This window comes from Balaenoptera musculus, chromosome 8, assembly GCF_009873245.2.
Source record: "Balaenoptera musculus isolate JJ_BM4_2016_0621 chromosome 8, mBalMus1.pri.v3, whole genome shotgun sequence".
In the NCBI taxonomy this organism is placed as follows: Eukaryota; Metazoa; Chordata; class Mammalia; order Artiodactyla; family Balaenopteridae; genus Balaenoptera; species Balaenoptera musculus.
In genome coordinates, this window is record NC_045792.1 from 85288948 (window position 1) to 85316818 (window position 27871).

General features: G+C 45.8%; 1 protein-coding gene across 5 annotated transcripts in view; it reads left to right on the forward strand.

The window, feature by feature from the left end:
• The first annotated feature begins 3407 nt into the window (after positions 1–3407).
• Positions 3408–27871, forward strand: part of EHF (ETS homologous factor) — a 41918-nt gene continuing 17454 nt past the window's right edge. For 3 of the 5 annotated variants that reach the window (XM_036861323.1, XM_036861325.1, XM_036861324.1), the window contains exons 1-2: positions 3439–3567; positions 24889–24988. In XM_036861323.1, coding sequence (XP_036717218.1) covers positions 24892–24988 — 97 coding nt within the window. In that variant the 5' untranslated portion in view covers positions 3439–3567; positions 24889–24891. Of the gene's footprint in view, positions 3568–24888; positions 24989–27871 lie in introns of all 5 variants that reach the window. The other 2 variants (XM_036861321.1, XM_036861322.1) reach the window with 2 other exon arrangements.

The following is a 27871-nucleotide window of genomic DNA, read 5'->3' on the forward strand; positions in this document are numbered from 1 at the left end:
TTGATGTAGGAATGTGGATCTCCTAGCAGGCAATTCAACTGAACTCAGGGTCCCCAGGCCACTGCCCACACCCTGGCCTGGTTTGCTCTGCCCCCCTTTCCTCTGTGTGAACCAGCAACGCAGCTTGACTCAAAGCCTCTCTGTCTTTGCACAGGTCTGAGACAGTGATAGGGCCTTGAAATCAGGAAGGTTTCTATGCAGAGTAATTGGGTTTGCAGAGTTGGTTCCAGTTATCTCAGTATTACCTTAATCTTGACCTGAGGGCAAGCTGCTTTGCCTCTCTCTCTTAAGTCCTCCCATCCTTAAAACCCAGGCAGTCAGCTTTGTCTCATCACTCTACTGCTTCCCTTTGTCTTTATCAGTCTACAGGAGATCCTCGGAGCACAAAACAAACAGAATCTATGCTGGGGCTGCAGCTCTGACATGATAATGAAGACTCTTGCCTGATTCCTCCTTGAGAAGGTTATGACTTTCAAGAAACTAACAATGTGTTTATATAAAGGCTCTGGTGTATTTGATGGTTTTGTGGTTACACTTTTAAACTTATCCATGAGAGACATGCTTGATATATTTGAGGCTCTTGCAGTTGAAGGCTTCAGCATCAAATCCAACTTTTAGCATTTTCAGTTAAAAATCAGGACTTCCATCCATTCCATCATGTATCTATCTATCATCTATCTATCATCTATCTATCTATCTATCTATCTATCATCTATCTATCTATCTATCATCTATCTATCCATCAATCTAATTTGATGTAAGTGCTGTCTCTTTTACCATAGAGTAAAAGACCTCATACTCTGAAGAAATTTCTCTATGGGTGTAACATGCCTAAAAATCTAGCCTTTTTTTTTTTTCGGCTTGGGGAGGAAGATGTTTTTGTTTTTGTTTTTCTTCTGGGAGGTTCAGCTAAGTCCCAAGTAGAGAAAATAACCGATACTTGAGAAGAACCCACTAAGGACCAGACACATTAGTAGGTACTTTGTGTGCATACATAAAGACTCCACAACTAAAGTGGCTTGTGAGTATGAGGTGACGTCTTTCCATCCTCGTTCACCACTACCATCCTCAAATGACTCTTCTCAGGAGTGCCTTAATGGAGCAGTCCCCTGATGGAAAATGGGCAGGGTAAGAGTGGATGAAGAAATAGAGATGTAACTGAAACTCTTCACCTAGAAATGGAAGAGCCTGCAGTTAAAGGTGGTTGGGACCGAACCGGAGAGTCACGCCACTTTTGGCATTGCTTTTGAGGTTTACCACCCCTTGACTACACACCATCTACCTCCCACCTACCCCGCTGCTGTCTCAGGTTTCTTGTTTGTTTTTTTTAAAATATTTATTTATTTGGCTGTGCCGGGTCTTAGTTGCGGGATCTTTGTTGCGGCATGCAGGAATCTTTTAGTTGTGGCACATGGGGTCTTTGTTGTGTTATGCAGGGTCTTTCGTTGTGGCATGCGGACTCTTAGCTGGGGCATGCATGTGGGATCTAGTTCCCTGACCAGGGATCGAACCCAGGTCCCCTGCATTGGGAGCGTGGAGTCTTAACTGCTGGACCACAAGGGAAGTCCCTGTTTCAGGTTAATCTCAGACAAAATTGTAAAGAAGGCCAAGTTTGCTTCCTGGAGTTACACTGGCACTCAAAACACCTGGACGCCCCTCCCCCCAACACACACACTCACACACACACACACACACACCCGCATACACACAGCCCCTGCTGTGGGTGGGGTTGGTAGTTCAGGTGGCTCCTGATTCATCTTTTAAGCAAAACATCACCAGTCTGTTCCCTCAGGGCCCTGCTCTCAGATCTGGAGCTGATAGACTAATTGGGGCTAATGTGATAATGGGCAATAATGACATTTACTGTATTTATCAGACATTTGCCTTTTAACAAGGCCTTTGGGAAACACGCAGGTTGAAGATAGGGAATGGTGGGAATGTTTAGTGAAGGCCAAGGAGGTAGAGGGGATTTTTAGAGCCTCCCTAAATTGCACTCCCCAAACCTTCAAAACCTTCAAGACCTGCCTGAGTTCCAAGACCCTCCCAAACCCATCCCTGCCCTCCCACCAAGTCTCTTACACTTCCCAAAACCTCAGCAAACACGGTGCCCACACTAGGAAAACCAGCAAGAAAGGAGTGCTACCGTCCACTCACCACTCCACCTTAATAGGACAACTGCTTACTTTTTGTTCTATTCAGCTGTTGCCCATATATAGACTTTCCTCTTTTACACAAGGAACTTCTTGGTTTTGATCACAAAATCTTTGTCTCTTTGCCAAAACTCAAATTCCCTTTCCCCTCCCCCAGAGGGGAGGCCTGGTGAGTTAAAGAAATCTGCTTAGACACTTAGCTCATGCCAGGCCGGTGCCCAAGGAGAACCAAGAGAGAAAGTTCATGGTTAGGGGAGGGTATTTTTCCTCGCCAGGAGCCGACACCCATCTGTATTGGCGGAAGGGCATTTGTGACCCGGTGAAGCAGGCCCCTGGCCCAGGGGGATGGGGATAGCATGGGCATTTGAAATCCGTGGATCCTCCCCTAGATTCCATCTTCTTCTTGCCCAAAGTGTGTTGGTGTATTTCCAGTTACAGCATCCTGGTCGTTCCCTCTCTAGCACCTGTAGGGAGGGTCGATATATAGTAAAAAAAGACCGTGGAAGTGTCAAGAGGAAGTAAAGAATCTAGATAATGCACCAACCAGATAGTCAGCCCTCGCATTGTTGAAAGCTGACTGTTCTACCTGAACAACTCAGGGTCGACTCTCCCTTCCAGGACCCTCCCTTCAAATTTTCCAGAGCTCTTACCTGGGACCAGGGGAGATGGGCTTTTCAAAGTCCACTGAAATTGCCAGGGGTCACTGTTAAGGAGTTAATCATGGTGCCTGGAGAGAGAACCTATGTTCCCGCTACCTGGCCGGGAGTCCCTTAAGAACCTGGTACCTGTGTGGCCAGGGCAAAGACCTTGATGTCAAAGCAGAGTGGACCGAATACAAGCTAGTGCATGAGACAGAGGTTTAAGAGCGCCCCCGAATCCCCTGTACCATCATCTCCTCCAGATTTGAGCTTCTGCTCACTTTGCTCTTACATTCTCCATTCCTGCTGGTGTCTTTGGGGAGCAAGCCTGGTGCTTTTCACCTGAAACAGCCTCTAAGTTGGAAAGAACAGTCACCACCAAATCAATTCCTCATCCATTAACAGGTTGTCTCTGTTCTCGAGACACAGGCATAACCTGGTTAGACCTGTTTTGTTTGAACGCTAACGTGTGAGTTGGCCAAATGCAAATGAGCAAATGTTTGTAATCCTTTATTTTATTTTTTTAAAGGGCCCAGCAGCCAATCAGAAGAGGGGGAAGTGACTTAGGGAATTCCCGGTTGGTGGCTTATTGCTTAACATCCTACAAAATGATTTAAAATTATTGTCATGTGCATTGATCTTCACTCTGATGAGAGCTCAGACGTGATAACACTCCCGGTTCCCTGTCCCTGTAGGAGCTGGCGTGAGCGCTGCTCGCTACCTTCCCTCCATTCACTACAGCTATTGGATTTCCCACCCAGAATCTTTAGGTAAATGAGGTAAGTCCTTACTTTTAAACCTTCTTTTGAATCTGGAATTCAAATACCTGAGTGGAAGGAGAAACCTGCCTTGAATCAGACAGTGAAAATAAACCAGACTCCCGGAGGCAGCTGGCAGGAAGTGAAGCTCACCTCAGCTGTGCTTTCCTCACTGGGTTGTCTTGGGATTTTATTTTGGAGGGCAGCAGGGCGACTTTGGATGTTATCTGTGAACTCCCTGCATGGAGTCTGGTCTTCGATCACTGTGAAGTTAAAAGCCCCCTGGTTTCCCTCTCTTTCTGTGACAAAGCCATTTCCCTGGATTGAATTCTGAAATTCTGAAAGCTGGGGATGGGTTCTTCTCAGTGAAGTACTGGTTGGCTGAGTAGCTACTGGGGCTCAGAGCACACGTTCTCACTTTCTAGAGATGTCTTGTGTTGGTAGTTTTTCTGACTCATTACATTAGCTGTAGAGAAAGGCAGATTATCTTCAGTATATTCTGGTGTTGGAAAATGGCTGGAAACAGGCAAGGGTGTATGCACCCACATTGGAAAAAGTGGTCAGGCAGCCCAGGTAGGCAAGGGTATTGGGGAGAACTGCACATCTCTGTCCAGAAAACAAAAAACAAAAACAATTTTGGCAAAGAGCTTTGTCATTTCATATGGGGACAAACTAACCCTTTGTTTGTTCCGTGATGGGATACTATGACCAGACAGGCAGAAGTGAGTCAGCAGCCCCAAATGCCTTCTAAGACAGGGGCTCTTTTGATTCTGCTTGGACACGACGGAGAAGAATTGGCCTATGTGTGGATAGAACTGGAAACAGTGAGGAGTTAATCTTCTTTCTGGTAAATGACAACGCCGAGTCAGGAAATTTATATTTTCACCATCCATCTTTGCCAAGATTTAGGATACTCCTAGGATTGTGGGAGCATGTGTCTTGTTATGATGAAGCATAAGCTTCTGTGAGTCTAAGTTCACAGGTGTCTTGCTGGTTATCTGCACTGACCTTAGTAACAGGGATAAAGTGAGTGAGTGTTTGGACTTGAGAACTTTTCTGTGGAAGGTCTAATTCAGGAGTTGGTTCTATAGGCATGGCTGTGAAGATGCGATAAGATAGAGCCTTTCACTGCATAAAAGCGTAGTTGGGGATCATGAGTGACCATGCGCTAATTCCACTGAGGTCAAGGGAAGAGTTGATTTCCAACAGGAGAGGTGAAGTCGTGTTATTGGGAAGAACTTCAGGGGTAAGAGATGCTACCAGGAAAGGCTGTTAAGAGATTTTAAGAATGACTTTATGGAGCTCTATAACAGTGAATAATCTTTAATTCTTAAAAAGAACAAGAATGACTTTAATAGCTGCATTTGGAGTTTGCAGAAGGCTCCACTTATCCTCTTTCTGAGACCTAGAATTCTGAGACTATGAAATAACTCATCAATTCCATCTTATAATCTGAAGTCAGGTAGGATCACATTATTCCCACACCATCACTCATGGCTTATATGGATAGACTTTAAAAAACAGTGGGAACATGGAATGAGGGTCATTTGGAAGTGTGTGATCACACTTGAAAAAATAATAAATATAATGGAGACAATCCTCCATGTTTCCAAACTATTTTACAGAGGCATTTTAGAAGAAAGTAACTTTGAGGGAACAACCGTGCTGTAAGTTCTCTTGTGTTACTGTTCAAGATGGCGGCATTAGTCGAGACCTTTTTAGGGTGGTTGTGGGTAGGGTGATGCCTTTGATCCAGGCCTCATATGTATGAAAGATCTCAAATCCAATTATATTTGTTCTTTTGTGTTAAAAAGCATCTATTTGTTAAATTCAAACAACCCCCTTTTGATTTTTTTCCCCATTTTTTTTTTTTCCCATTTTTAAAATATACTGTGAGCTCCCCCAAATGGAAATGCCTTGGGCCTTTCTGGACCTCTGAGAAGCCCTACATTCACAGTCATGATTCCACCTTTATGCTCCCATTAATTTACCAACTTTATGCAGATCCTCTTTCATTACCTTTTTGACGACTTCAAAGGCTGAGACAAAATGGAAAATGAGAGGTTAAAATATTTACTCAAGTGCACTCAGTTAGCTAATTGGAAACTGGAAGGAACTCATATCACGTCCTAGGCCAGAAAGTGAGTGCTTTGGGTCAAAGTTCATTTCCAGGAAGTAGAATTTAGCTTTCTGGAATCTTGTAATGTTTTACTTCTTCCTCAACCCCACCTATACCTCCACCCCCAAATTAGAGTTAGCACTGGGCTGTGTTCTTTGCTTTTTGAAAACTCAGTGTAGGAAGCCTGTTTAATGTTAAAGCATCAAGCCCAGCCATAGAGGTTTATACAAATCGTTAAAAAGTGATTCAGTCCTTCCCCCTCTTCCACAAGTTGGAGTCCTCCCTAAGTCCTTTTGAACAGATGGGATTTTCAAAGACCTCTGGGAGATGGGGTAGGGTGGATACCAAGAACGCGTGGTAGAAATTGCTAACACACTTGAGAAGCAACGCCACGGTTTGAAGGAATCCAATATAAAGTTGGAAGCTGATTTTCGGCGATACCTTTTTCGGCCGTTTCAGCCTATCTCTCTCGTTAGGGTCCCTCTCCGGTAGAATTTAAGTGACAATCATTTCTGTTGTGGGAGGGGCCGGTTGGGAGGATTGGGCTCCATGTAGCCTTGGTGTTTGAGACCACGCTTCTAATCCTGGCTTTGTTGCTGGGAAACTGACCGTGCGGGGCTGTCAGCCTGGGTGAGCCATGCCGGCTCTGTCTGAGCTGGGGGTTGTCACCTGAAGACAGAGGCAGGGAGGCAGCCGTATGGTGCTGGACTTCTCTTAAATCTATTGCTGAAGAACTGAAGAGACAGAGAAGATAATAAACTTTATTTAATGTTTTCTTATCTAATTTTTCATAATAGGATTTTAAATCATTGGGTTCGTTTTGAGGAGCTGCAATTACGCTCTTATTAGACATATGTGACTATTACGTTTATTTAAATCGCACAGGGTTTTAAAGCCCAGACTATTAAGCTGTGCAGGAAACAAAGAGTGCAGTGGGGGAGGATGGCTTCCCACAGCAGCTAATGTTAGGATGGGACATATGTTCAAGCTGAGTGGCTTTGATGTCGGGAAGCTGAGATGTGCTGGAGTAGAAATTTCCATGGATCCCTCAGAGTTATTTGATAAAAAATTCATTGGACTTCAGAGGGGGAAAATAAAGATATTTCTTTAAGAACCTTCCTTGAAGAATTCCAGACTCACGTTTTTGAGTGATTGGAGCATGGTGTGGACAAGGCAGGGTGCAGGACATTCATGCGACTGGCAGTCAGGAGACCTGGCTTTGTAGTCCCAGCAAAGCTGTGTTCCCACAGCAATACACTCCACCTCTCTGGGCTTTTGTTTCCTCATTTGGACAAAGGAGATTGAACCCGATCATCCGTAAGATCCACTTTGGCCCTCAGAATCTGATGACCCAGGGAAACTAGCTATGCCTAGAGCTCAGCAGGTTTAGCTTGAGTCTGTGAAAGCTGAGAATAGGGTGGGAGATGCCTTCCTAAGGATGAGACAGGAAAGAAGACCAGTAGGAGCCCTTAAGTGGTTTCCTAATTCTGGGGTCTTCAGAATTTTGGCCAAGGGATGTACCTGGTGGAGGTACTAAAGACTAGATACCTTTACTAGGGGTGCTTGAGCTGTTCCCATGACAACATCCCATCTTTATCAATTGCCTCATTTATCTGAAGTTGGTGTGAGTGTAGAAGTGGATGCAGCTGACTGTTTTGTGACCACCGGGAGCCATTGGTGTACACGGGTAGGCACTCTAATGCTGTCTTCTGTAAAACACGAAAGCAGCCGGCTGAAAAGTGAATACTCAGGACCCCGTGGAGGCTACTCAGCTTGTGTGGTGCTGATCAGTTCGTCTGACTGTCCATGAATTATTGGGTAGATGGGATGGACATGGGCTCATTTCTCCGAGAGGAAGACCCGAGGGGTCATCAGAAGGGGAACATGGCTGGCCAAGCCACTGGGCAGCCCACCTGGAGAGCCTGGTCTTCCCAGAGGCCCTTGGCCCGAATCTGGAGCAACCAAAGCTTGCAATAGGGTCAAGCAGGATGGCCCATTTAAAGAGGCTACCAGGGTTTTAATTGGCTTTGTTTTAAAAGAGATACCCTGTAAAATACTTCTTTGAATATTGATTTCACTAGCACCTAAGCATACTCTGTCTTCGGTTTGTTTTATGGGGCTGAGCCCCTTGTTCTGGTTCATTGGATTCACATGATCTCTTCTCTTCCAATCTTCCCCCACACCCCAGCCCTTAGAACCTCCTTCCTGTCCTTTCTCAGGAACATCTTCGTTGTTATTAAGGGTATCTGCCTATTTATTTCAAATGTGGCCAGCAGAGGTGCATTCCAAACATGCTTTCTGATGAAAACCAAGCCCCAAATCAAAAGGAGCCAAAATGCTTACTATAATATTTTGATTATTGGACTATTAGACCACCTCATGAACCCCACTATTAAAATAACTATTTTTACTTTTGTAGGACCTTGTCTACAATTTCGTTGATGTTGTTGTAATTGTGTTGGATTTAAAATTTCCTATTCTGTCACATCCCCCTCACTCTATATTATAGACACCACATAAACAATCTTGGGGGCTAGGTCTTTATTGGTCCAGTTGTGGATCTGAGAAATTTTAGTCTGCCTGCCAGCCCTTTCTTTGCCTGATGCAGACTTCTTCCAAAAGTCTATTGAGTCTTTTTTGGAATATGAAGAAGGTCTTTTACTTTTGTGTATCACAGTGGAGCTTGGAGCATATGACTGTCTCATAGAGATTTTTTTTGGGGTCCCTCTTAGGAACCTTTAAAAAATTCCCTCAGTAGGGCTAATGATATATCCTATTGGATGAGGTAAGTGGGGTCTGAAAGGTGAAGATTATTTCAGCCTTGTCTCCAGGGTGACTACTGACAAGATGTTTTCTTTGCAACAGACTTTAGTTTATTATTTTTTTAAATAAATTTATTTATTTTATTTATTTATTTTTGGCTGTGTTGGGTCTTCGTTGCTGCGTGCGGGCTTTCTCTAGTTGCGGCGAGAAACTAGAGAAAGCCCTAGTTTCTCTTCGTTGCAGTGTGCAGGCTTCTCATGGCAGTGGCTTCTCTCGTTGTGGAGCACGGGCTCTAGGCGTGCTGGCTTCAGTGGTTGTGGCACATGCTCTCAGTAGTTGTGGAGCATGAGCTCTAGAGCACGGGCTCAGTAGTTGTGGCACACGGGCTTAGTTGCTCCGTGGCATGTGGGATCTTCCCGGACCAGGGATCGAACCCGTGTCCCCTGCATTGGCAGGCGGATTCTCAACCACTGCACCACCAGGGAAGCCCCTGCAAAGGACTTTAGATTTGGCCAAATTCAGCCTCTGTCTCAATTATGTCCACTGAGAAAATCAGAGAGCACCTAGCTTACCTTTCACTTGTCTTAACTCCATTGGCCAGAGGCTGTGGGTTGAGGAACGTGGGGAAGAGTATACTTTGGCTGCTTGTGTATCTGAAGGAGCAGGAGGCTATGAGTTTTTGTTGCCTGGAAGCAGCTGGAATGTGGTACAAAGAACACGGAGGTTAGAGTCAGAATACCTGGGTTCACATTCGACTCTGCCACAGAGTAGCTGAGTGACTTTGGGTGAATTATGTAAGCTCAAGAATATAAATTCCTCATTTGGAAAATAGGGTTAATAACATCTGCACAGGCTGTTGTAAGGATTAAATTAGACAAAAATTCTGAAAGCACCTGGACAAATACTTGTGAGGAAACTAGTAATTTGTGGAACGGAATTGGAGGGTCAATGCTCAACGTGGGTGTTTTCAGTGAGGCGCTATTGAGTAGGAGTGGCTGATAATAATTCTGGAATTTTGTTTTTCAAAGTGATCGATGTTGGTTCTGCACTGTGACCTTGGGAAAGAACTGCAATGGGGTTTTCAGTGGGGAAGGTGGGCAGCAGGGAGATGGGATGAGCCATGTGAAGCCGGGAACTCCAAATGGAGCCTTGGGTTGAACTGGCTGCAAACCACCACCCATGGCCGTTCCAAGGAAGACCTGGGGTAGGTACATAGCACGTTTTTATCCCTTCTTGATGCCTGGCATGTAGGGCCTCCAGAAGAAACTGATCTCCCTCCCAGCAGTTCACATGATTAACTGCAACTTTATATATGTTGCCCAACCCTTAAATTCTTGAGTGTCTCCAGATAACTACTGGCCACTGCAGCTAAGGCATTACTTACTCCGGGTATTCTAGAGGCTTTAAAAAAATTCCTACTTATTTTTCCAAGGCACTATAGGGTCTGCCTCCTGTAAATTGTTCAGCTGAGGCTTCTGGCCATGTGGAAGTGGTCTCAAGAGGCTATCTGAATTGAACAAGCAGTCCTTGCTGTAAAACAGCAAGGGTTTCTAACCTGGGATCCAAAGATCTCTTAGTGTCCATGGGGAGAAATCAGAGGGTTTGTGAACTTGGATGCGGAAAAAAAAATTACATGTTTATTTTCAGTAATCTAACTAAAATTCAACATTCAGTGTGAATTCAATTCAATTTCAATATGAATGTAAGCAAAACTCCCCAGTAGCAATAGCTGTAACTGACTGGCACCAAGAGGAACTACAGATATTTTCATATCATGTTATACTTGTTACAGATGTCTCAAAATATCACTATTCATCACTACTTTGATATTACAGAAGTTATTAGACCTGCACTAGATATTCTTGTTTAATGTACTAATAAAGAAGCACATATGTTATTATGATATCACACGTTTATTTTTAAAGTATTTTGATAATTGTATTTCAAGATAAACTTCCTTTCTAATCTTATTATTTTACTTTGTCATTTTAAAAGCATTTTTTTGAGAAGGGGTCTATAAGCCTCAGCAGATTGCGTAAAATGGGTCCATGGTATAAAGAGAAAGCTAAGAATGCCTAATTTATAGCACTCTCTCACATAGAGCTGATGAAATGACTTCTGAACAGCAGTAGCTAATAGATGGTCTCTGTCGAAATGGGGTGTATTTTCTTCCCACCCATCATTCTTGCCTATGGGTAGCTTTGGAGTTGTCGAGGGACCTTGGCATAATGAAGATAATAATAATAATAATAACAACAACAATAATAATAGCTAACATTTGTTGAGTGCCTGCTGTAAGCCAGGTGCGGTTACAGGCATGTTCAATGTCGTATTTCATTTAATTCTCCTAACTACTTTAGGAGCTTTAGACAGAAAAGTTTTAGACAGCAAAGATTCCCCCTGCCTTCCGTGATGATAGAGCAAGGGTACAGGTAAAGGCAAAAGTTGGGACTGACCCCCGGGACAGGGGGGCCGGTGTCAGTGGGATAGAGCCACTGCAGTGACACAGGGTCCAACACTTAGAAAGCCCCTGTGCTTAGTTTAATGCTCTGTTGTGGCTGTCTTGAAATTCTTAATATATTTGGAACAAGGGGTTCTGAATTTTCGTTTGCACCAAGCCCTGCAAATTATGTAGCTGGGCCACCCTCTGGATGTGATGAAATTATTCAAACATGTGACAGCTCCTGATGCTGGGAAGCCAGCAAGCCGGGAACTTGCTGGGAGAGCCCCTACTCATTCTCATCGTGCTCATCTAGCTGACCTTGGGTGTTTTGACTTGGTGAGTTGGGTCATTTTGTTTGAGTGTCAAAGTTGTCCACTGAAGCAATGGGAGGGATGGCTGAATAATCGGCTGGAAGGGATTTGATTCCTCAGAAAACATTTCTGATAGGCAGTTGCTTGCCTTGTTGAGGAGTATTTTCATTTGTTATTTTCCAGAGGGCTTAATCCACAGGCCAGTGAGCTAGGAGAAGCGGAGCAAAGTGTGTTTTGGAAGGAAAGATGAGGCTTGGGTTGCTGAGAGTCTATTGTTCTTGTAGGATGGCACTAAAAAGGAACTCGGCTTTCTTGTCTATTGTTGTTTAATGACTGTCTGTACAAAGAGAAAACCCTACTTCTTCTAAAGAGGAGATCCTCTAATTCGTGAGAAAATTCAGATATTATTTGTTTCTTAAGCTGCAAAGATGATACTGGAACGAGTCTAATGAAGTTCTGTGTGTGTTTTATGGCTACATTTTTACTAACTGCTGCAGGGTCGTGTGCCTGGTGGAGGAGGGGGAGGACTTCCCTAGAGTTCTTCTCTGAGTGATGGAATGCAGGCTCCCAGAGTGACACATTCACAGTCCTACCCTTGTGGGTGTGACGTCCACAACACAGCAGGTCTGACGTCAGGGCCTGTGTGTGACAGCTCAGTCGTCAGATGCTTTTCCAAAGGAGGCATAATTTTCCTTTAATTTTTCAACAGTTTGTTTCCTTGTTATTATTATTGCTCTTTTATCATGGCTAATAAGTCTGAGGTGGCTTCAAGCAGCCAAGCCCAACTCCTGAGTCAGTTTGGGGCTTTCAACAGGAAGCCAGGCTGAAGTTTTGACAAATGGATTTGCGTGGCCGTGAATTGGTGCTTCTGTAGCATCCACACTGATGGACACTAAGAGAGCTTTCATATTAGGGCACAAGGATGCTTAGTATGCCTCGTGTTCACATTTAGGGAAAAAGTTAAAGGATCTCAACTTCAAAAATAAAAGCATGCGATCCTAAAGAGACATCCTCCTCGTCTTTGGAAATAAAAGGATCCATTTTCAAAGCTACAAGAGTTGTACTGCACTTTCCTTCCACACTCCAATACATGTATTATAATATATCCAGTCCATTTACTAGCTCTGTGTCTTTGGGTAAGTTGCTTAACTTCTCTGTGCCTCCTTACCTGTAAAATGGGGATAATATTAGTACCAACGTTTGAGGCTATTGCAAGGATCGAGTGAGGAAATTCCTGCAAAGCCTAGCTCAATTCCTAGCACGTCATAAACACTCAATAAATATAAACTATCATCCTCGTCATAATTTTGTCTGTTGTTTTGTAACTATACAGTCTGTGAGATTCTAAATTGGTGGCTGTTGATCTTTCCTTGGCTGGGTCATCTTAGTCTTTCTCTGGGAAGACACTTGAATCTCAGCATGGTCAAATCCATTGTCCAAGTCCATCCCAACCCTTCCTTGGCTCCGGTTCCCACCTCTTACCTCCCTCCACCCTTCCCGCATTCTTGCGTCCTTGGTCTTATTTATTTTTCAGTCAACTGAGGGTGTTGTTAAATCTTTTATTTTTCTGACCGCCCAATTTGGTTCCAAGGCACTCCACTCCCTGCCCTGCTCATGACAAGAATGCTTGGGAATGCTCAGCCAGCCATATCCCTCTTCTGTCGGAACACCTTGTTCGTAACGCTCCTTGAGAAGCGGCGTTTCCGAGGCCTTCCCCCACTGCTGTGACTCCCCCATTAAGCCGGTGGTCTGGTGATGATGAAGGCCCAACAGCGGAGAGAAAGCTGAGGGGAGGTGGTCATATCGGGGAACAGCGAGCCTTGCCCACGTCCTAGGCTTTCTGCTCAAGGCTTAAAAAGAGATATTAAGAGGCTTCTTCTGACACTGTGTGTTGAAGGGTGGGTGATGATACCACTGCTTAATTAGTATCGTCATGATCTCCATTTGAGTGATTTGTTTAGCCCTTTGTGGCCCTTTTTGGCTTGAGCTCCTCATGTGATATTGACAAACTGTTGAGAAATGAGATCACGATGATGCTTGAATTAATGCAGGCATCACACTGTGAACATCTTAGGTCCTTTCCACTGGGGACCTGGCACAACAAGTCGCTTGGTGGGACATGAGTGAGTCTACACATCTTGCCTTGGAGGTAGGTATAGCTAACCTCCCTTCCCCACTGGGAAAGCTATGGTCCAGGGACCTGGAGTTTTCAAACTATGCTTGCTGCCCAGGGCTAGATGAAGACGTCTTTGGGAGAAGCAGGCTGAGTCTCTGCTTAGGGAGGTACCCACAGGCCACACCTACTACTTGAACCATATTGACTTTCAGAAGTCAACCATTTGGAAGAGTGTGGTTTGGGTTTTGATCATACCCCAGCAGCCCCTTCTCCGCCCTTGTTAATCTGACTCAGGATCTTAACCTGGGCTGGCTGGAGGCTGGCCATGTCATTCTGCAGATCTTGGACACCCCTCAGCGCCCTCACAGAACCAGCCGATGGAAAAGTACAGTGTCTTCTGGCTCCTTGGCCCTGCCAGCTCTGGCTGGCCTCTTCGATACCGCCTTTTCTTCTGAGGGAGTGGGAGGGTAGCATCCAAACTGAAAGCGCAGGTTTTTCTTTGATTTTTATAGGAAAAACAAATTGGCATGAACGCTCTGTCAAACCAGCTCAGGCTGTTTGGGCAGATGCCTTTCTTTGCTTTTTTCTGTTTATTTTCCAACAAATCAATGCTTAACTGCGTTGTTATTGGAGCAGAGCAACAGGTGCAAAAAAATAACTCTGCTGCCAACTCAAATGCAAAGGTAGGGCTTATACCCTCTGGGAGGTATTCAGAAGATAACAGAAGCCCCTGCCAGCAACTGAATTAACAGCTCTGTTTACGGTGGGTTTTATGTTAACCTGCCCCTAACCCTCCAACACATAAACACGCCATTGTCTCGGGGAGAGACATTCAGCCATGCAGACAACCAACTGCTTTATTCTGCCCTGAGCGGAGATTGGTTTTGGCTGAGGCTGCTTCGTGTGAAACTCATGGCTGCCAACTCCAGGTCTTGGTGAGGGTTTCCTGTGAAGGTGAGGTCTTGGGGCTGTTGGAGAGAAGAGGATCAGTCCTGTTTTTAAATGGAGTTGAAGTTCTTTCCAAGCTTGGTGATTTCCAAATGCCAGAGCAGGTTGCCTGGCTCTCTCTCTCCTCTTGCTCCATGGTAACCCCAGCAGGAGATGGTGAATGAGGTCAGATGATTTTGGAAAGAGCTATTGTTGTTTTCAGAAGTGGTGTCCTCTCTGGATAGTCCAATCGAGCAGGGCAGCTTCTGTGTTTTGTTCACTTTTGTGCCCCCAGTTCCCAGCACGGTGCCTAGCATCTAGTAGACAGTCAAGAAATATATATTAATTGGAGGGGATAAATATTTATACCTGTGGGACAAACATTCCTTGATGATTGTTTCTCTCTGCTGAAGGCTAAGATACTAATTTTCTTCGGTATGAGGTCTGAAAGCCAAGGTGGTTAAGTAAACTTTGGAAGAGCTGAGGTTGGGGGGGGGGTTGGGGTAAGTGGTGACTCAGCCATCCATGAGATTCCTTTGATGGAAATAATCCTTACAAAAATCCTCTGCAAATGCTGTGTTCTGAGGCTGGCTTTGTTTGTTCGGCCTTCAGAGACTCATACCTGTAAGTTCGTTGAGCACTGTTGGATTGAACCATTTGGTGGTACTGGACATTAGGAACAGCTTTATTTCAAGTTTGCAAATAATGCAGTGATAGAATATCCTCAGATGAACTGGAGCTTGAGTTCTTCGGATTGAATGTATTGTCTCTGACTTTACAAAGATTTCCTGGTGTTTATGGATGTTTCTTTTAGGGCTGATATCTGCTGGAGTTTGTTATCTTGTGGTGGGAAATCGAGGGAAGGCAAGTAGAGGAATCTTTGGCCAGAAGCTCTCAGCTGTGAGAGTGCTTAAGGATTCGTGAAGGGAGGGTCTTAAAAATGTAGATTCTGATTCACGGTCTGGGCAGGACCTCAGGAAACTTCAAACTTAACTTCTCCTCTGGTGAGGATGATACAGGTGGCCTATAGACCAACCTTTGAGAAACACATGTGCGGATTCATCAGTCAAGTAGGAAAATAAGCACCATAAATGTAATCCTCTAGTCCCCATACCTGTACCTTTCCAAAGACCTACAGAGACCTAGGGTTGTAAAAGTAGGCCTGGTTTTTTGTTTGTTTGTTTTTGGATTTTTTTGTTTTTTCTATATGATCTTTACTTTATGATTATTTGATTTTAGAATAGAGATCGAGGATTAGTGGAGAGAGAGATACTGAGGTTCAGGGTGGTGGGAGGATGGTGAATTCTTCACTGCATTGCCAAACAGAGGTCCAGAATGACTCTCCTGGAGGCAGCACAATCCCTACTTTAGGTGTCGATGGAGAAGGACAGTGGGGCCCCTCCTGGTGTCACCATAGGAAAACTAGGCAACACCCATGTCAAGTAAGAGCAAGAATAGAATCTCTCAGTCCTTCTCTCAGAGGTCGGAGTAGACTTGTCTCCCAACCCTAACTCCACTGCAAAGTTTTCTTTACATTTCAATCCAACATGAGTGCAAGAGAGATTTTTTTTTTTTTAAAGATCCATGGTGTCCCTAGATCTTCAGGGGTCAGTGGATGGTCTTTAGAGGGCCTGGGGCCCACAAAATATGTGCAAAACCTGGTGTGCATTTTGAAGAGGAGAAAACCCTAGTTTCTCTTGAGGTCTCAAAAGACTCTGTGACCTTTTATGCTTCAAAGCTTGCCCTATTTTTCTTAGTTTGTCATATCTGAACGAGATTGATAAAGGCTCCTGGGGTCATGAAAGGTAATCTTGTTTTTTGATCAACTTTGGGGCCTGTCCACTGTCAGTATCTGCATCTTGTCTGGATCTGGCACCAAGACTGATAAAGATCAGCCTAATATGTATATTTCCAAATGGCTCACAGTCAGAAAAGTGTATCTATAATGGATCAACTCTTGGCCTCCCAATATGGCATCATTGCTCATGTAAACGCTTGAAAGCCCAGGAATAATGCTTCTGATGTTGCCCCTGGGAACATGAAATGTCTGTTTCAAAACACATTATGAGGGTATGAAATTACCTGTGATGTAATCCCGAGAGGATCAAATACATTCCCCAAGATTGATTCACATTTTATTTCATTTGGAAAACACAAATTATTGTCTGTATTACATTCAGTTAGATTTCACATGTACTTGAATTTTCTTTTCTCCTCGTTGGGAGTAGTTCTCTTGAAATGACAGTCATATTGAAACAGGAAGTCAGTAATCTGTTGCAACATCCTTCAGGCAAATGCTGTGAATTCACCTGCTGGTAACTTTGATTAAGGACCGAGAATGGTTTGGATATTACTGTCATTGCAAAAGTAATTATTTACAATGTCTAATTGCTCCTCGGGCCTGAGGAGTAAAAATAGCCACACAAGGCAGCCAGGTCTGAGGCCATTTGGGGATGTTGTGGTTGAATGTATCAAGGAGCTGGGAAGAAGGCAGACCATGGCTTTGACTCCCAGTCCCCTGGGGCTGGGAACAGGGAATACAGGCAAAGCCCTGCTTATGGTCTGCTCTGTGGTCCTGGTGGCTCCCAGTGTATCTTTACCCTCCCAGAAAGAGCAAACCCTACTTTCTGGACTGAGAGCTAATTCAGATGAAACACGAAGAATTATGGACCAGTTTATTTCCAAAATATAAAATAAAAATAACTTTACTGAGTCATAAAAGGAGAGTTTATATTATATATGTGTGCAAATATACTCATGTATATATATGCATGTAAATATATATGTATGTGTATATAAATATGTAGGTGTATAAATCTGTAATTAATGACTAAAAGAGTAAAACTGGCCCAGCTTTCATACCCTAAATATTCCTACCTGAGTATATCGTAGGTATGACAGAATGAAGACAGATTTCTACCCTTTCATTCTAAAAAGAACTCTTGAATATAGTGAGAAGAGTGATGGCTTCAGGTTGCTCTGGCAAAAAGGAAAAGGGTTTCAATCAAGGTCACTGCATGATTGAATGAACCAGAGAATTTTGTAATCTTGGAGAAACCTGGTAAAGGTGTGAGGCCCCAGATGGCAGAGGGAGAATGCTGTGAGTATGTATGGAATGGGGATGGGGGTGAGGATGAGTTGAAGGCATCTTTCTTCTCTGGCAAGTCACCCCCTTCTCAGCAGAAAGTTCCCAGGGTTTGTTGCTGGACACTTGGAGTTTGAATTCTCTTCTAGCTTCAATTCTTTCGAAACTGTGTGAGCTTGAACAAGTTATCCAACCTCTCTGAGCCTCGGATAAACCATCTGTTAAATGACATAATGCCTTACAGAGTAATTGTGAATATTGACTGAGATAATGTATTTAAAACTATTAGCACAGAGCCAGCACATTTTAAATGTTCAATAAACCCTAGCTACTATAGTATAGTTACTATTATTTTTTTATTTTTCATTTTTACACATTTTGTCCTAGGTCTCAGTAACCTCACCACAGAGCAAAAGACACACCTTGCTCCAGATAAGTGAGCCCAAGCTGGGCTGCGTTTGTCTCTGCTGGCAGGTTCTCTCTGTGTGTTTAAGAAGAGAGACCAGTGGAGCAGTTCTTGGCCTCGGTAGGAGTCCCGAGACTGGGCAGAGCCTCCTGGGTTCTGGAGTGCATGACTCTGGTCCCTTGTCAAAGTCCCAGTGGTGCCTCCTTCCTCTCATTTTTCCGTCCCTATGAGCTCAAATCCCAGACCCCCTTCTTCCAGTAAATGAGCAGTTCATGTGCTAAGGGACCCTGTAGGATAGAGAGACCCTCTGGCCATTCTCTGCCAGGAGCTCCCACTTTGGATGTGCTGCTCTCCTGTGCACCTGCAAACCAGCCATGGTGTGTGAGAGCACAATGCCGGGTGGTAACCCAAGGCCTGCAGAGGTGTGCCCTTCCACTGCTCCTGGCAGCCCCAGGCAGCGTGTGTCTGGTGGGACGAAGGGGAGCAGGGAGGATGCATGCCCAGGGGGCGGAGCACGGCTTCTGTGAGCAGGGGCTGAGAGATGCTGTCCACAGCTCAGCCTAACGGGGCGTCCACCCAGCAGCCCAGGATGGGGAGTGGGGAGGCACGAGTCCAGCCCTAGGCTAGATTGTGCCAGCCAGCTGGGATTGCTGAATATTATGTAAATGGTGGAAGTTAGAAGCCTTGCTTGAAGTGAACTTAACCTTCAATTTCCTCCTTGGAGATAACAAAATAATAGCCACAACACAATAAAGAAATGATAATAGGGCTTCCCTGGTGGCGCAGTGGTTGGGAATCTGCCTGCCAATGCAGGGGACGCGGGTTTGAGCCCTGGTCTGGGAAGATCTCACGTGCCGCGGAGCAGCTGGGCCCGTGAGCCACAATTGCTGAGCCTGCGCGTCTGGAGCCTGTGCTCCGCAACAAGAGAGGCCGCGATAGTGAGAGGCCCGCGCACCACGATGAAGAGTGGTCCCTGCTTGCCGCAACTGGAGAAGGCCCTCACACAGAAACGAAGACCCAACACAGCCAAAAATAAATAAATAAATAAATAAACCCCAAAGAAAGTAAAAAAAAAAAAATAATAATAATGATTATAAAAACCAGCTGGGCTTCCCTGGCGGCGCAGTGGTTGAGAATCTGCCTGCCAATGCAGGGGACACGGGTTCAAGCCCTGGTCTGGGAAGATCCCACGTGCCGCGGAGCAACTAAGCCCGTGAGCCACAATTACTGAGCCTGCGTGTCTGGAGCTTGTGCTCCGCAACAACAGAGGCCGCGATAGTGAGAGGCCCGCGCACCGCGATGAAGAGTGGCCCCCGCTCGCCTCAACTAGAGAAAGCCCTCGCACAGAAACGAAGACCCAACACAGCCATAAATAAATAAATAAATAAATAAATAAATAAATAAATGAACCCCAAAGAAAGTAAAAAAAAAAAAATGATAATAATGATTATAAAAACCAGCTAAAATTTACCAAGTACTTAATATGTGTCAAGCGCTTTTCCAAGCACTCTACAGGTATCATCTCATTTTGTCTTTCAACAACCCTTTTCATATCATCTATCAACACTTTTCATACCATTCTATCAATGAGGAAACTGAGACCTTCAAGAGACGTTGAATCACTTGTCCAAGCTTGCCCCATTAGTAAACTGGCAAAGCCAGGGATTGAACCATGGCCATCTGACTCCAGAGCCTGGAACTCCCCACCATTACACCATCCTGCCTCTGAAGGGTCTAACCCGACCCCAAGAATGTTGCCCAAGCCAACCAGCACAGTTTAGAGAGACATCCCTGGGCAGACCCCATGATAACTGCTAACATTTCCTGGGTACTTGCCATGTATGAGATAATGTGTGAAAACTTTACATTCTTACACATTAAACATTCTCATTTAATCCGCACTTCAACTCTATTTCCCCCACTTTCTGTCATAGGGGGAAATTGAGACTTTAGAGAGGATGGTACTTCCCCAAGGTCAACACAGCCTGCCAAGGGGCAGAATCAAGATTTCAACCCTCACCATGTGAGTCACTGTAAGAGCTGCCCTCCAGAAATGCAGCAGCACCGGGCTGGGTTTGAAGCTCCTCACGCCTTGAGTATGCCCTTTCAACCCAGATGTTAGTGAGACTCTTTCTCATGCGTTCCCATTTGTGCCACTGAGCAGCAGCTAAAATGCGAGACTCTTAAACTTTAGGGTCAGGCCAAGTGCTCTGATGGCCTCCAGCCCGATCCATTGGTCCTCCTTGTGCGTGGTGGTCAAGCTGGTGCTCGAAGGGAATTTAGCCTTTGATGAAGGTCTGGTAGAGCGGGTACAGAGGTGGTAGATCGTCTTTACGCGTGGGTGGCCCAGAAGTGGTCTGAGACCCTAGCAACTTAGGACTTTGTGGGAATTTGTGTTTAACCCCGAACTGCCACTTAACAAAGTAGGGGAGTAAAGAGTGTCTGTGGCCACCCCCAGCACAGCACGGTGCCGTCTCTCTGCCAAAATGGGTTCGGACTGGTCAAACCTTAGTGGCCCATTGTTTGCCAGGGAATTGCTGCCTAAGGTGGAATAGGTCCTAGCCAGAAGGCTGGCATGAGGTACCGTCTACTGTAGTCGACTGGGTCCCACGCGTGGCTCCAGACTTATGTCGCCCAAAGGGTCAGTTTTAGGACTGCCGTGCAAAGGGTGATGTCTTGGGCGAATGTGGAAGTCAAGACAATCACACGGGGCAAGAAGTTTCCTCCGATTGTTCGTATACACGAAGGGTGGATAAGAGAATGCAGATGGAAAAACGCTGCATCACCCACATTGCATTTCACTCTTTTGGTTTGAATTAAGATTTACCTTTTTTTTGGTGTGCAGTTTTTAATAGCCCAAGTAGCAATTTATGCTGTGTTCCCAGAATACATACCATGCGGGAATAGGCAAAGGTGGGCCTCATACTCAGTGCATTTTCTTAAATTTCCACCTAGGAGGCAATTACCCGGCATGACCAGGCACTGTGCTGGGGACCTCGCAGTCCCTTATCTCAGTCAGTCAGTCCTCCAGCAAGCCTAGGTGGTGATACTAATGCCATGGCTGTTTCCTGGAAGAGGATATAGCAGCTCAGAAAGGATAGAAAACAGTCCAAGGTCACCACACCAGCAAGATCAAAGCCTGAGCTGTCACCTCCACAGGCTCTAATTTGACCGGTGTTCACAACTGGGGGTGATTTGGCTCCAGGGGACATTCTCAGGGGGTGGTGGGTGAGTGCTGCTAGAATCTAGTGACTAGAGACCAGTGACGCAGCTAAGCATACTGCAATGCACGAGTCGGCTCCGCAACAGAGAACCATCCTGGACCAAGATGCCGGTCATGCTGAGGTTGAGAAACTGCTTTTCACCCCTAGAATTCTCCCTCGAGCTGGAGATGAGGCCAAATAGAACCTTTTCCCAGCTTGCTTTTGGCTCGAAGGGTGGAACCATTCTTACTTAGGCTCTGAATTTACTTCTTCCAATCTTGGAAGAAGTAAAATGTGTTAGAGAAACACCCTGAGAACTGATGTTTAAAGAAAGGAAAAGAAACTGATTTTAAATGAGGGCATCGGACTAGGGACCTTTAAATCCATGATATTATTTATCCTTCCAAACAGCCCTTGGGCTTGGAGGACATCCACTTTCCCCGACTTCCCCTTTGAAATCAGTGAAGGCATTGAGCTGGGAAAGGGTAACATACTCAAGGTCACGTGGCTGAAGGATGGGGAGCCTGGATTCCAACCCAGGCCTCAGAGATTCCAAAGTCTCTACCTCCCACAGTTGATACATTTTTCTTTTGAAAGAAAATAATAAAAGCTACGCTGAAGGTAAAGTAGAAAACTTAAAGAGCAGCATTAAATAATTCCCTTACTTTTTAATGAAAAGTGTTGCTTTTTATACCCCATAAAGTAATCACCATGTACCATAGAAAGTTTATATTCATATATGGGAGTGTGGGTGAGTTGGTTATAATAATGCTTTTTTTTTTTTAAACAATTCGCAAGGCACATTTATTATCCATTATCTCATTTGATCTTTTCAACAGTCCTGTGAGGCTGCTGGGGGGCAAATGTCCTCATTTTACACCTGAAGAGCTGGGCCTCCGAGGGGAGTAGGACTTGGTGAAAGGCCTTCCGCCATGCTGGGCCCGAGGTGGGGGGCCTTCGGTGCCCACCCTAAGGGCGCTGTCCCTGCAGCCCCAAGCTGGCTTGAAAATACTGATCTTCTTTCCTCACAAGCCCGGGTGACCTCGGCGAACTCTGACTCACTAACGAATAAGCCACATAAACTCTTTTATGGGCGGTAACCATTCACTGTGCCCTGTAAAAAAGGGCCCTCACCCTGCCAGCTGCTTTCCCTTGGAAAGGGGGTGCCATCAGGGAGCACGCTCAGCCTCCTGGGGGGCCGGGTGGCAACCGGGCAGCTGTGACCTTGTCGTCCTCAGGGCTTCTCTGTGGGTTGAGAGTTCTGGGCGCCTCGTGCTGAGAAATGATGTCTGCCCGGAGGAAAGGGGCTGGTGGGCATTCGGTCATAAGAGGAAAACTGGCCCACATGGTCATGCGACATTTATTGAATTCTTCCTTAGTACCCACTCGGCTCTCTGCATGCACAAGCTTATCTGATGCCCACAGCCCTCTGCGTCTGGGTTGTTCCCATTTTACAGGGCGGCAAAGTGAGGATCAGAAAGATTTAGGCTAGACAGACTTGAACTTGCTCAAGGTCACCCACGGTGGGCAGGGGAACTAGGATCTGAGCCCACCTCTCCCTGACTTCAAAGCCAGGCGTTCAGTCCTCACACCACCCTGCCTTCCAGTTTTTCGGGAAGTGGTGAGCAGGAGGTCTGGGCCAGCCGGCTGAGGAGGTGGGTCCTCGTTGGCCCTGGAAGGTCTGGCTTCCACTGAAATGGCCACTTTGAAACAGCCCTGCGGGCAAACCCTTGTGAAAGAATTTCAGGGAAGCCTCCGCTGCCCACCCCACCCTTACCCACAGCCTGGAGGGCAGATGGGCTGGGCTCTGAGCTGCAGCCCCTTCAGGGTTAAACAGTAACCTATCTACTGCTTGTAGTTGAGCAAATGCTGGCAAGGAACAAGCCCGGCCTTGAGCAAACAGGAGCCGGTGCCATGCCTCCTCCCTCCCCCAGCCACCCCTCTGGGGACCTGCAAGTTTTCTTGTACCTTGGAGTCCCCCATTTGATTTCTTAGCTTAGGGCAATTGCTGTAGAAAGCTCGATGGGAAAAGGCCCAGTTCCTGTGAAGGCGAAGAAGGTTTGACTTGGGTTGGTTTTCTCTGAGAGTGAGAATCAAAGAGATTTCTGGAAATGAACTTAAGAAGCAATTCACCTTCTTTAAATTTTTGCGTGGGGAAACTGAGGCCCAAGGTTGCTTCTGGTTTGGGTTATGCAGAGATGCAGTACCCTTCCTCCTCATAACACCTGCCATGCGGTCATGTCCTACTTTGTGCCAAGTGCCCAAGGTATAGAAACTCGTTTAAGCTCCAACCAATACGCATGGTATGTATGATGACCTGTATTTTGCATAAGAGGAAACTGGGGTTCAGAGAGGTTAATGACTTCTGTTCGACTTAGTACCAACTTTAGCAGGTAAGTGTGAGAGCGTGGGATAAACCCCCGCTCTTCCTGACTTTGAAACTCATCTCTATGGCACCACCACGTAGAATCCAGCTCTGCCGTCTCCCCACCCTGTGGTCTGTTACAGTGTTCATTATCCCCACCCCATCTTTCCTTGTCCTACCTTCTACTTAGGCCTAATTATTTGCCAAACAACCAGGATGATGATGTCAATAATCATGATAAATGTTCCTGTTTAGCCTAGTTCAACTCTTAATCACTGCTCTATCCCTCGTCCCTAAAACTGTGCCCAGCCCATTGCAAGGCTGATAAATATCTGTTGAATAAATGAATACACGAATGAACTTTTAGGCCTTTTCCAGACGCCTCTTCTCCCCTCTCAAGCCCTACATAGAACCAGAGGAGCACTAGCTAAATTAGAGGAAAGGGTTTTGAGGGATGGAACCAGTCAGGCTGGGCAGTTTCCAACTGGGGGAGGTTGGTGACTCGTGCAGATGCAAGATTTCCCCCATACAGGCAGAAACATTTCCATGATCTGCTACTCTAAAGCTAGACTCTTCTCCCTACCCGAACATTTAGAAAGAGCAGGTTACCCTTCGAGGCCCTGGGTAATGCTCAATCATCCTCTGGAAACAAGCTGTTCATCCTTTGGATGATTGAGCACACTTCTGGGGCTTTGAGTCTGAAAGGTGGAGGGCGCCTGCCTTGAGGGTAGGAACATTGTAGATGCTGGACGACTGAGGTGAATATTTCTAAAGCGTAAAATTTTTACATGGTTTAAAAAACCCAAACAGGCTCATGGAAGAAAGCCTCTTCTCCTGGGGTCCTTTACTGAGAAAATGAGCCCTCAGACTGAGAAAGTCAGCTTCAGATCAGCTTTGAAGCCTGCGGAATTCTCCAGGTCTCTAAAAGGAGAGGGAATGTGGGGCTGAATTTTTACCAGGAAAGAAGGGAAGGGGCAGTGTCTTGTCCCAGAAACCAACTGATTTATCACGGAGCCAAATACTTGAAAAACTCTAGGTCAAATATGGCTGAGGTCCTCCAAGATGAGCCCATCCCGTGGCAGATATTTGTGCTGAGGAAATTTACTGGATGCCCAGGTGTAGGCAGCTCAGATGTGTCGGGACTTGTAAATGTCTGATTTCAGGTCAGAGTTCCTGCACAGGTGCCGGGTCTGTTCTGCTACCCGTTTGGGTTTTCACTGATTGAAATTTTACTTTAAATAAAAACCTCTTTGGCATTTTCACTTTTGTCAAAAAAAAAAAAAAAAAAAAAATTGGCTGCTGGCCAGACTCGCCCAGTGAGCAAGTATTACATTTTCCTCCCGTTTCATTCCCGATCAGAGATTATTCATTTGTGAATGGGTGGCTGTAAAAACTTGCCTCATGCATATGAAAATCGAACCTGGAAATTTTTAATTGCCAGTGAGTTTTGCTTTTACTGAAAGGGCTGTGGCAACATGCTTCGCAGGCAATGGATGGAAGGACCAAATTCTTTCTTCCTTCCTAAATTCACTCTATGATCTATACTCTCAAATGACGTTTGTCCAAGAGGCACTGGCTGAACGGCCTGTTTGATCCCCTTACAGATCATGATTCTGGAAGGAAGTGGTGTAATGAATCTCAATCCCAGCAACAACCTCCTCCACCAGCAGCCGGCCTGGACAGACAGCTACCCCACGTGCAATGGTAAGGGGCCGCGCGGGGGTCAGTGTCACTCCCCATGGGGATTCTTCCTTGGCTTTAATTAGGCTTCGTTTCCCAACTTAATGAAAAATACAGGTTTTATTCAGCCGGGGGGTGTGGGGACCAGGGTGACTGGAGAAAACTCTTCTTCATGCTGGAGGTCCTCACAGGCCCCCCAGGGCCCCAGCCAGAAGCCCATTTGAGATATTCCATGGTTTTCTCCCAATATTCAAAGGTCCAGGTTGGTAGCCTGGCAGAGAGGGTGATAGAAGAGACACCCCAAAGGAAGGCCAACTTTAATAGTGTTGGCTGGGATATCAAGACAGGATAGGATGGAAAACTGTGTGTGCGTGTGTGTATATGTGTGTGTGTCACATGGAAGCGTGGAAGTTAAGGAGAAGAGAGTTGTAGCAGCTGAATCTTTCTATTTCATCTTCTGGTGACCTCCCTTTGTAAAGGGAGGGGAGAGTCGTTAGGAGACCATGTGCCTGCCTTTGGTGCTTTAATCTATAACCGATTGACTAGAAGGAGGGCCTGGTGGTGGGACTTATAGAGGGTTTGGTGATCAAGCCCATGGCTGACTGTAGAAGCTGGACTGAATAAAGGTGTTGCTGAATCAGGGCACCGCACCCCATTGTGAAGGTGTTCAGTTTGCGTAGACGGCTGTGCACCGAACCGCAGTGGGTATAGGGAGCTCTGGGCCTTCTCCCACCCCATACCTGCTGCTAATCTCCTCCCCAGAGACTCTGCTGTGCTTGCTTCCCTTGAGAAAATGGAAATGGGCCATCGGTGAACAGAGTCTGGGAAGCAGCAGTGGGAGGCTGATGGAAGGGGTGCATTCTCCAAGAAGTGGCCGATCCGTGGGCAGCTCCACCTTCCAGTTTTGAAGCCCAGCCACACATGATCAAAAGCAGGGATGGGTGACCTTCTCTTATTGATCACCTGTGCTTCTGAACTCCTGCCTTTTCTGGGCATGACCTTCCCTGTGGCAGGACTCAGATTCCTTGTGGGGACCTCGAAGGATGATTCCAAACAGGGAAAAGCTCTTTAGGCTGCAAAATCTTTTGGATGCCAGGCCCTAGGACCCTCGATTAAGGCAGCAACCCTCTGGTTTGCTCTGGAGTGTAGTCAGCAGGGAGTGGAATTTAAACATCACTTTTTTACTCTCTAACTTCTGGAGGCCCCAGAGAAGGCCCAGCTCCTGGTCATGATTGATGGGGGAGGCCAGTTGAATGCCAGAGAGGAGCTGAACTCATACAATTTTCAGTGCTTTTCCCAAAGCTTCAGGAATCTGATGAGTCGCCTGGCTGATGGGGAGTCTCCCCTGGTCAACTTTAGACAAAATTCTCGGGTTCTGCCAAGTTCTAACAGGCTGCACTGTCAGGAAGTATCCTCTCATCTGGGTCACGTGACACTGAGAGAAGAAAGTACCGCAGGCCTGGTGTGGGGTTATTGAGAGTTGTTGTCTCCTGTTTACAAACCCGGAGCTGCAAGGTCATAACAACACAATTAATTAAAAAATAAAAGAACAAAGACTTGGGGAGCTGCAAAAAATGTAGCCCACCCTTAAACAGCTGTATTGGTGGGACACCAAAAAGTAGGGAGGAAATAGAGACATCCGGTCTAGGCTCTGTGTGTTGGTGTATTAGGGAATATTTCTATGTAATTAAATTTTGGGACTAGATTCGTCCAGTCCCTGCCCCTTCCCCCTCCACTGTTGGCTTCTCCTTTAGGGCCCAGGCTGAGGGTTTAGGCCTGCTTTTGTGTGGCCATGAGGAATGAGGAGTAAGGCACACAATATGAGTGGCAGGTGGGACCGGGTTGGAAACATTCCCCCTTCAGCCTTACCTCCTGGGGTGTTGAGGCCTAGGCCATAGGCATTATGGGGATCAAACCTTTTGAAGCTCTGTAGCTCCTTGCCATTCAAACTGTATCCACTGACCAGCATCATAATCATCCTGGGGAAGCTTGTTAGGAATGCAGAAACTCAGGCCTCACCCCAGGTCTATGGAATCAGAATCTGCATTTGAACCATATTCCCTGGTGATTCATAATCACATTAGAGTTTGGGAAGTACTGATCTAGCATGACCTTGAAGAAAAAGTTAGGGACCATTTTCTTTTGCTACGTTTTCCTCTATTGGTCCATCCTTAGGGAATATCTGTGTGTCATGCTCAGCTGGATTTCCCCTCCTTCAGCTTGGTGGGCTATAATAGGGTTTTCCCCTTGTCCTTGCCCCTCACCTTTCCCACTAGAGAGCTCCTTCCTTTGGCCCATGCTTTCAAGGGGATCGTAAAGTCTCTCAGTCTGGTTACATGCCACCAGAGGCTGGTTCTCTCTTCTCCATCCCTCCAGGATTTTGGGCTGATTTAGTCATGTTCTCTTAAGTGAGTATGGGAGTCACATACATAGATGGTTAGCCCATAGTGAGCTCAGTAATATTTATTGGCTTAAATGAACTCCTCTTCTTCACCGGTACTTGAATTAACCATCTTGTGAATGCACCTCACAACTCTTCCAGGTTCCCACGTTATTTCTTCTTCAGCCCCAAATTTACTAAAGAAATAGAGAGACAGTACCTATGATGGCAAAGTCTCTGAGGTAGTTTTTATGGGAGATACAAGGATGGGTAAGACAGAGTCCATGACCTTGAGCATACGATTTACAAAGGAGAACAGGACTGTAGTTAGAGACCCATCAAGAGAGGCAGAACATGACAAACGTCATTAGGAGAAATGTAAAGTGCATCTCCTGGAGATTCAGAGGACACCAGCCCTCAGCAGTCAGTCAGGGGGGTCTGCGATGGCTTTATGGGGGTGGTCAGGGTCAGCAAGCTGGGTAGAAATTCAACAGGGAGTGATAGGTAGAATACAAACCGGGCTGAAA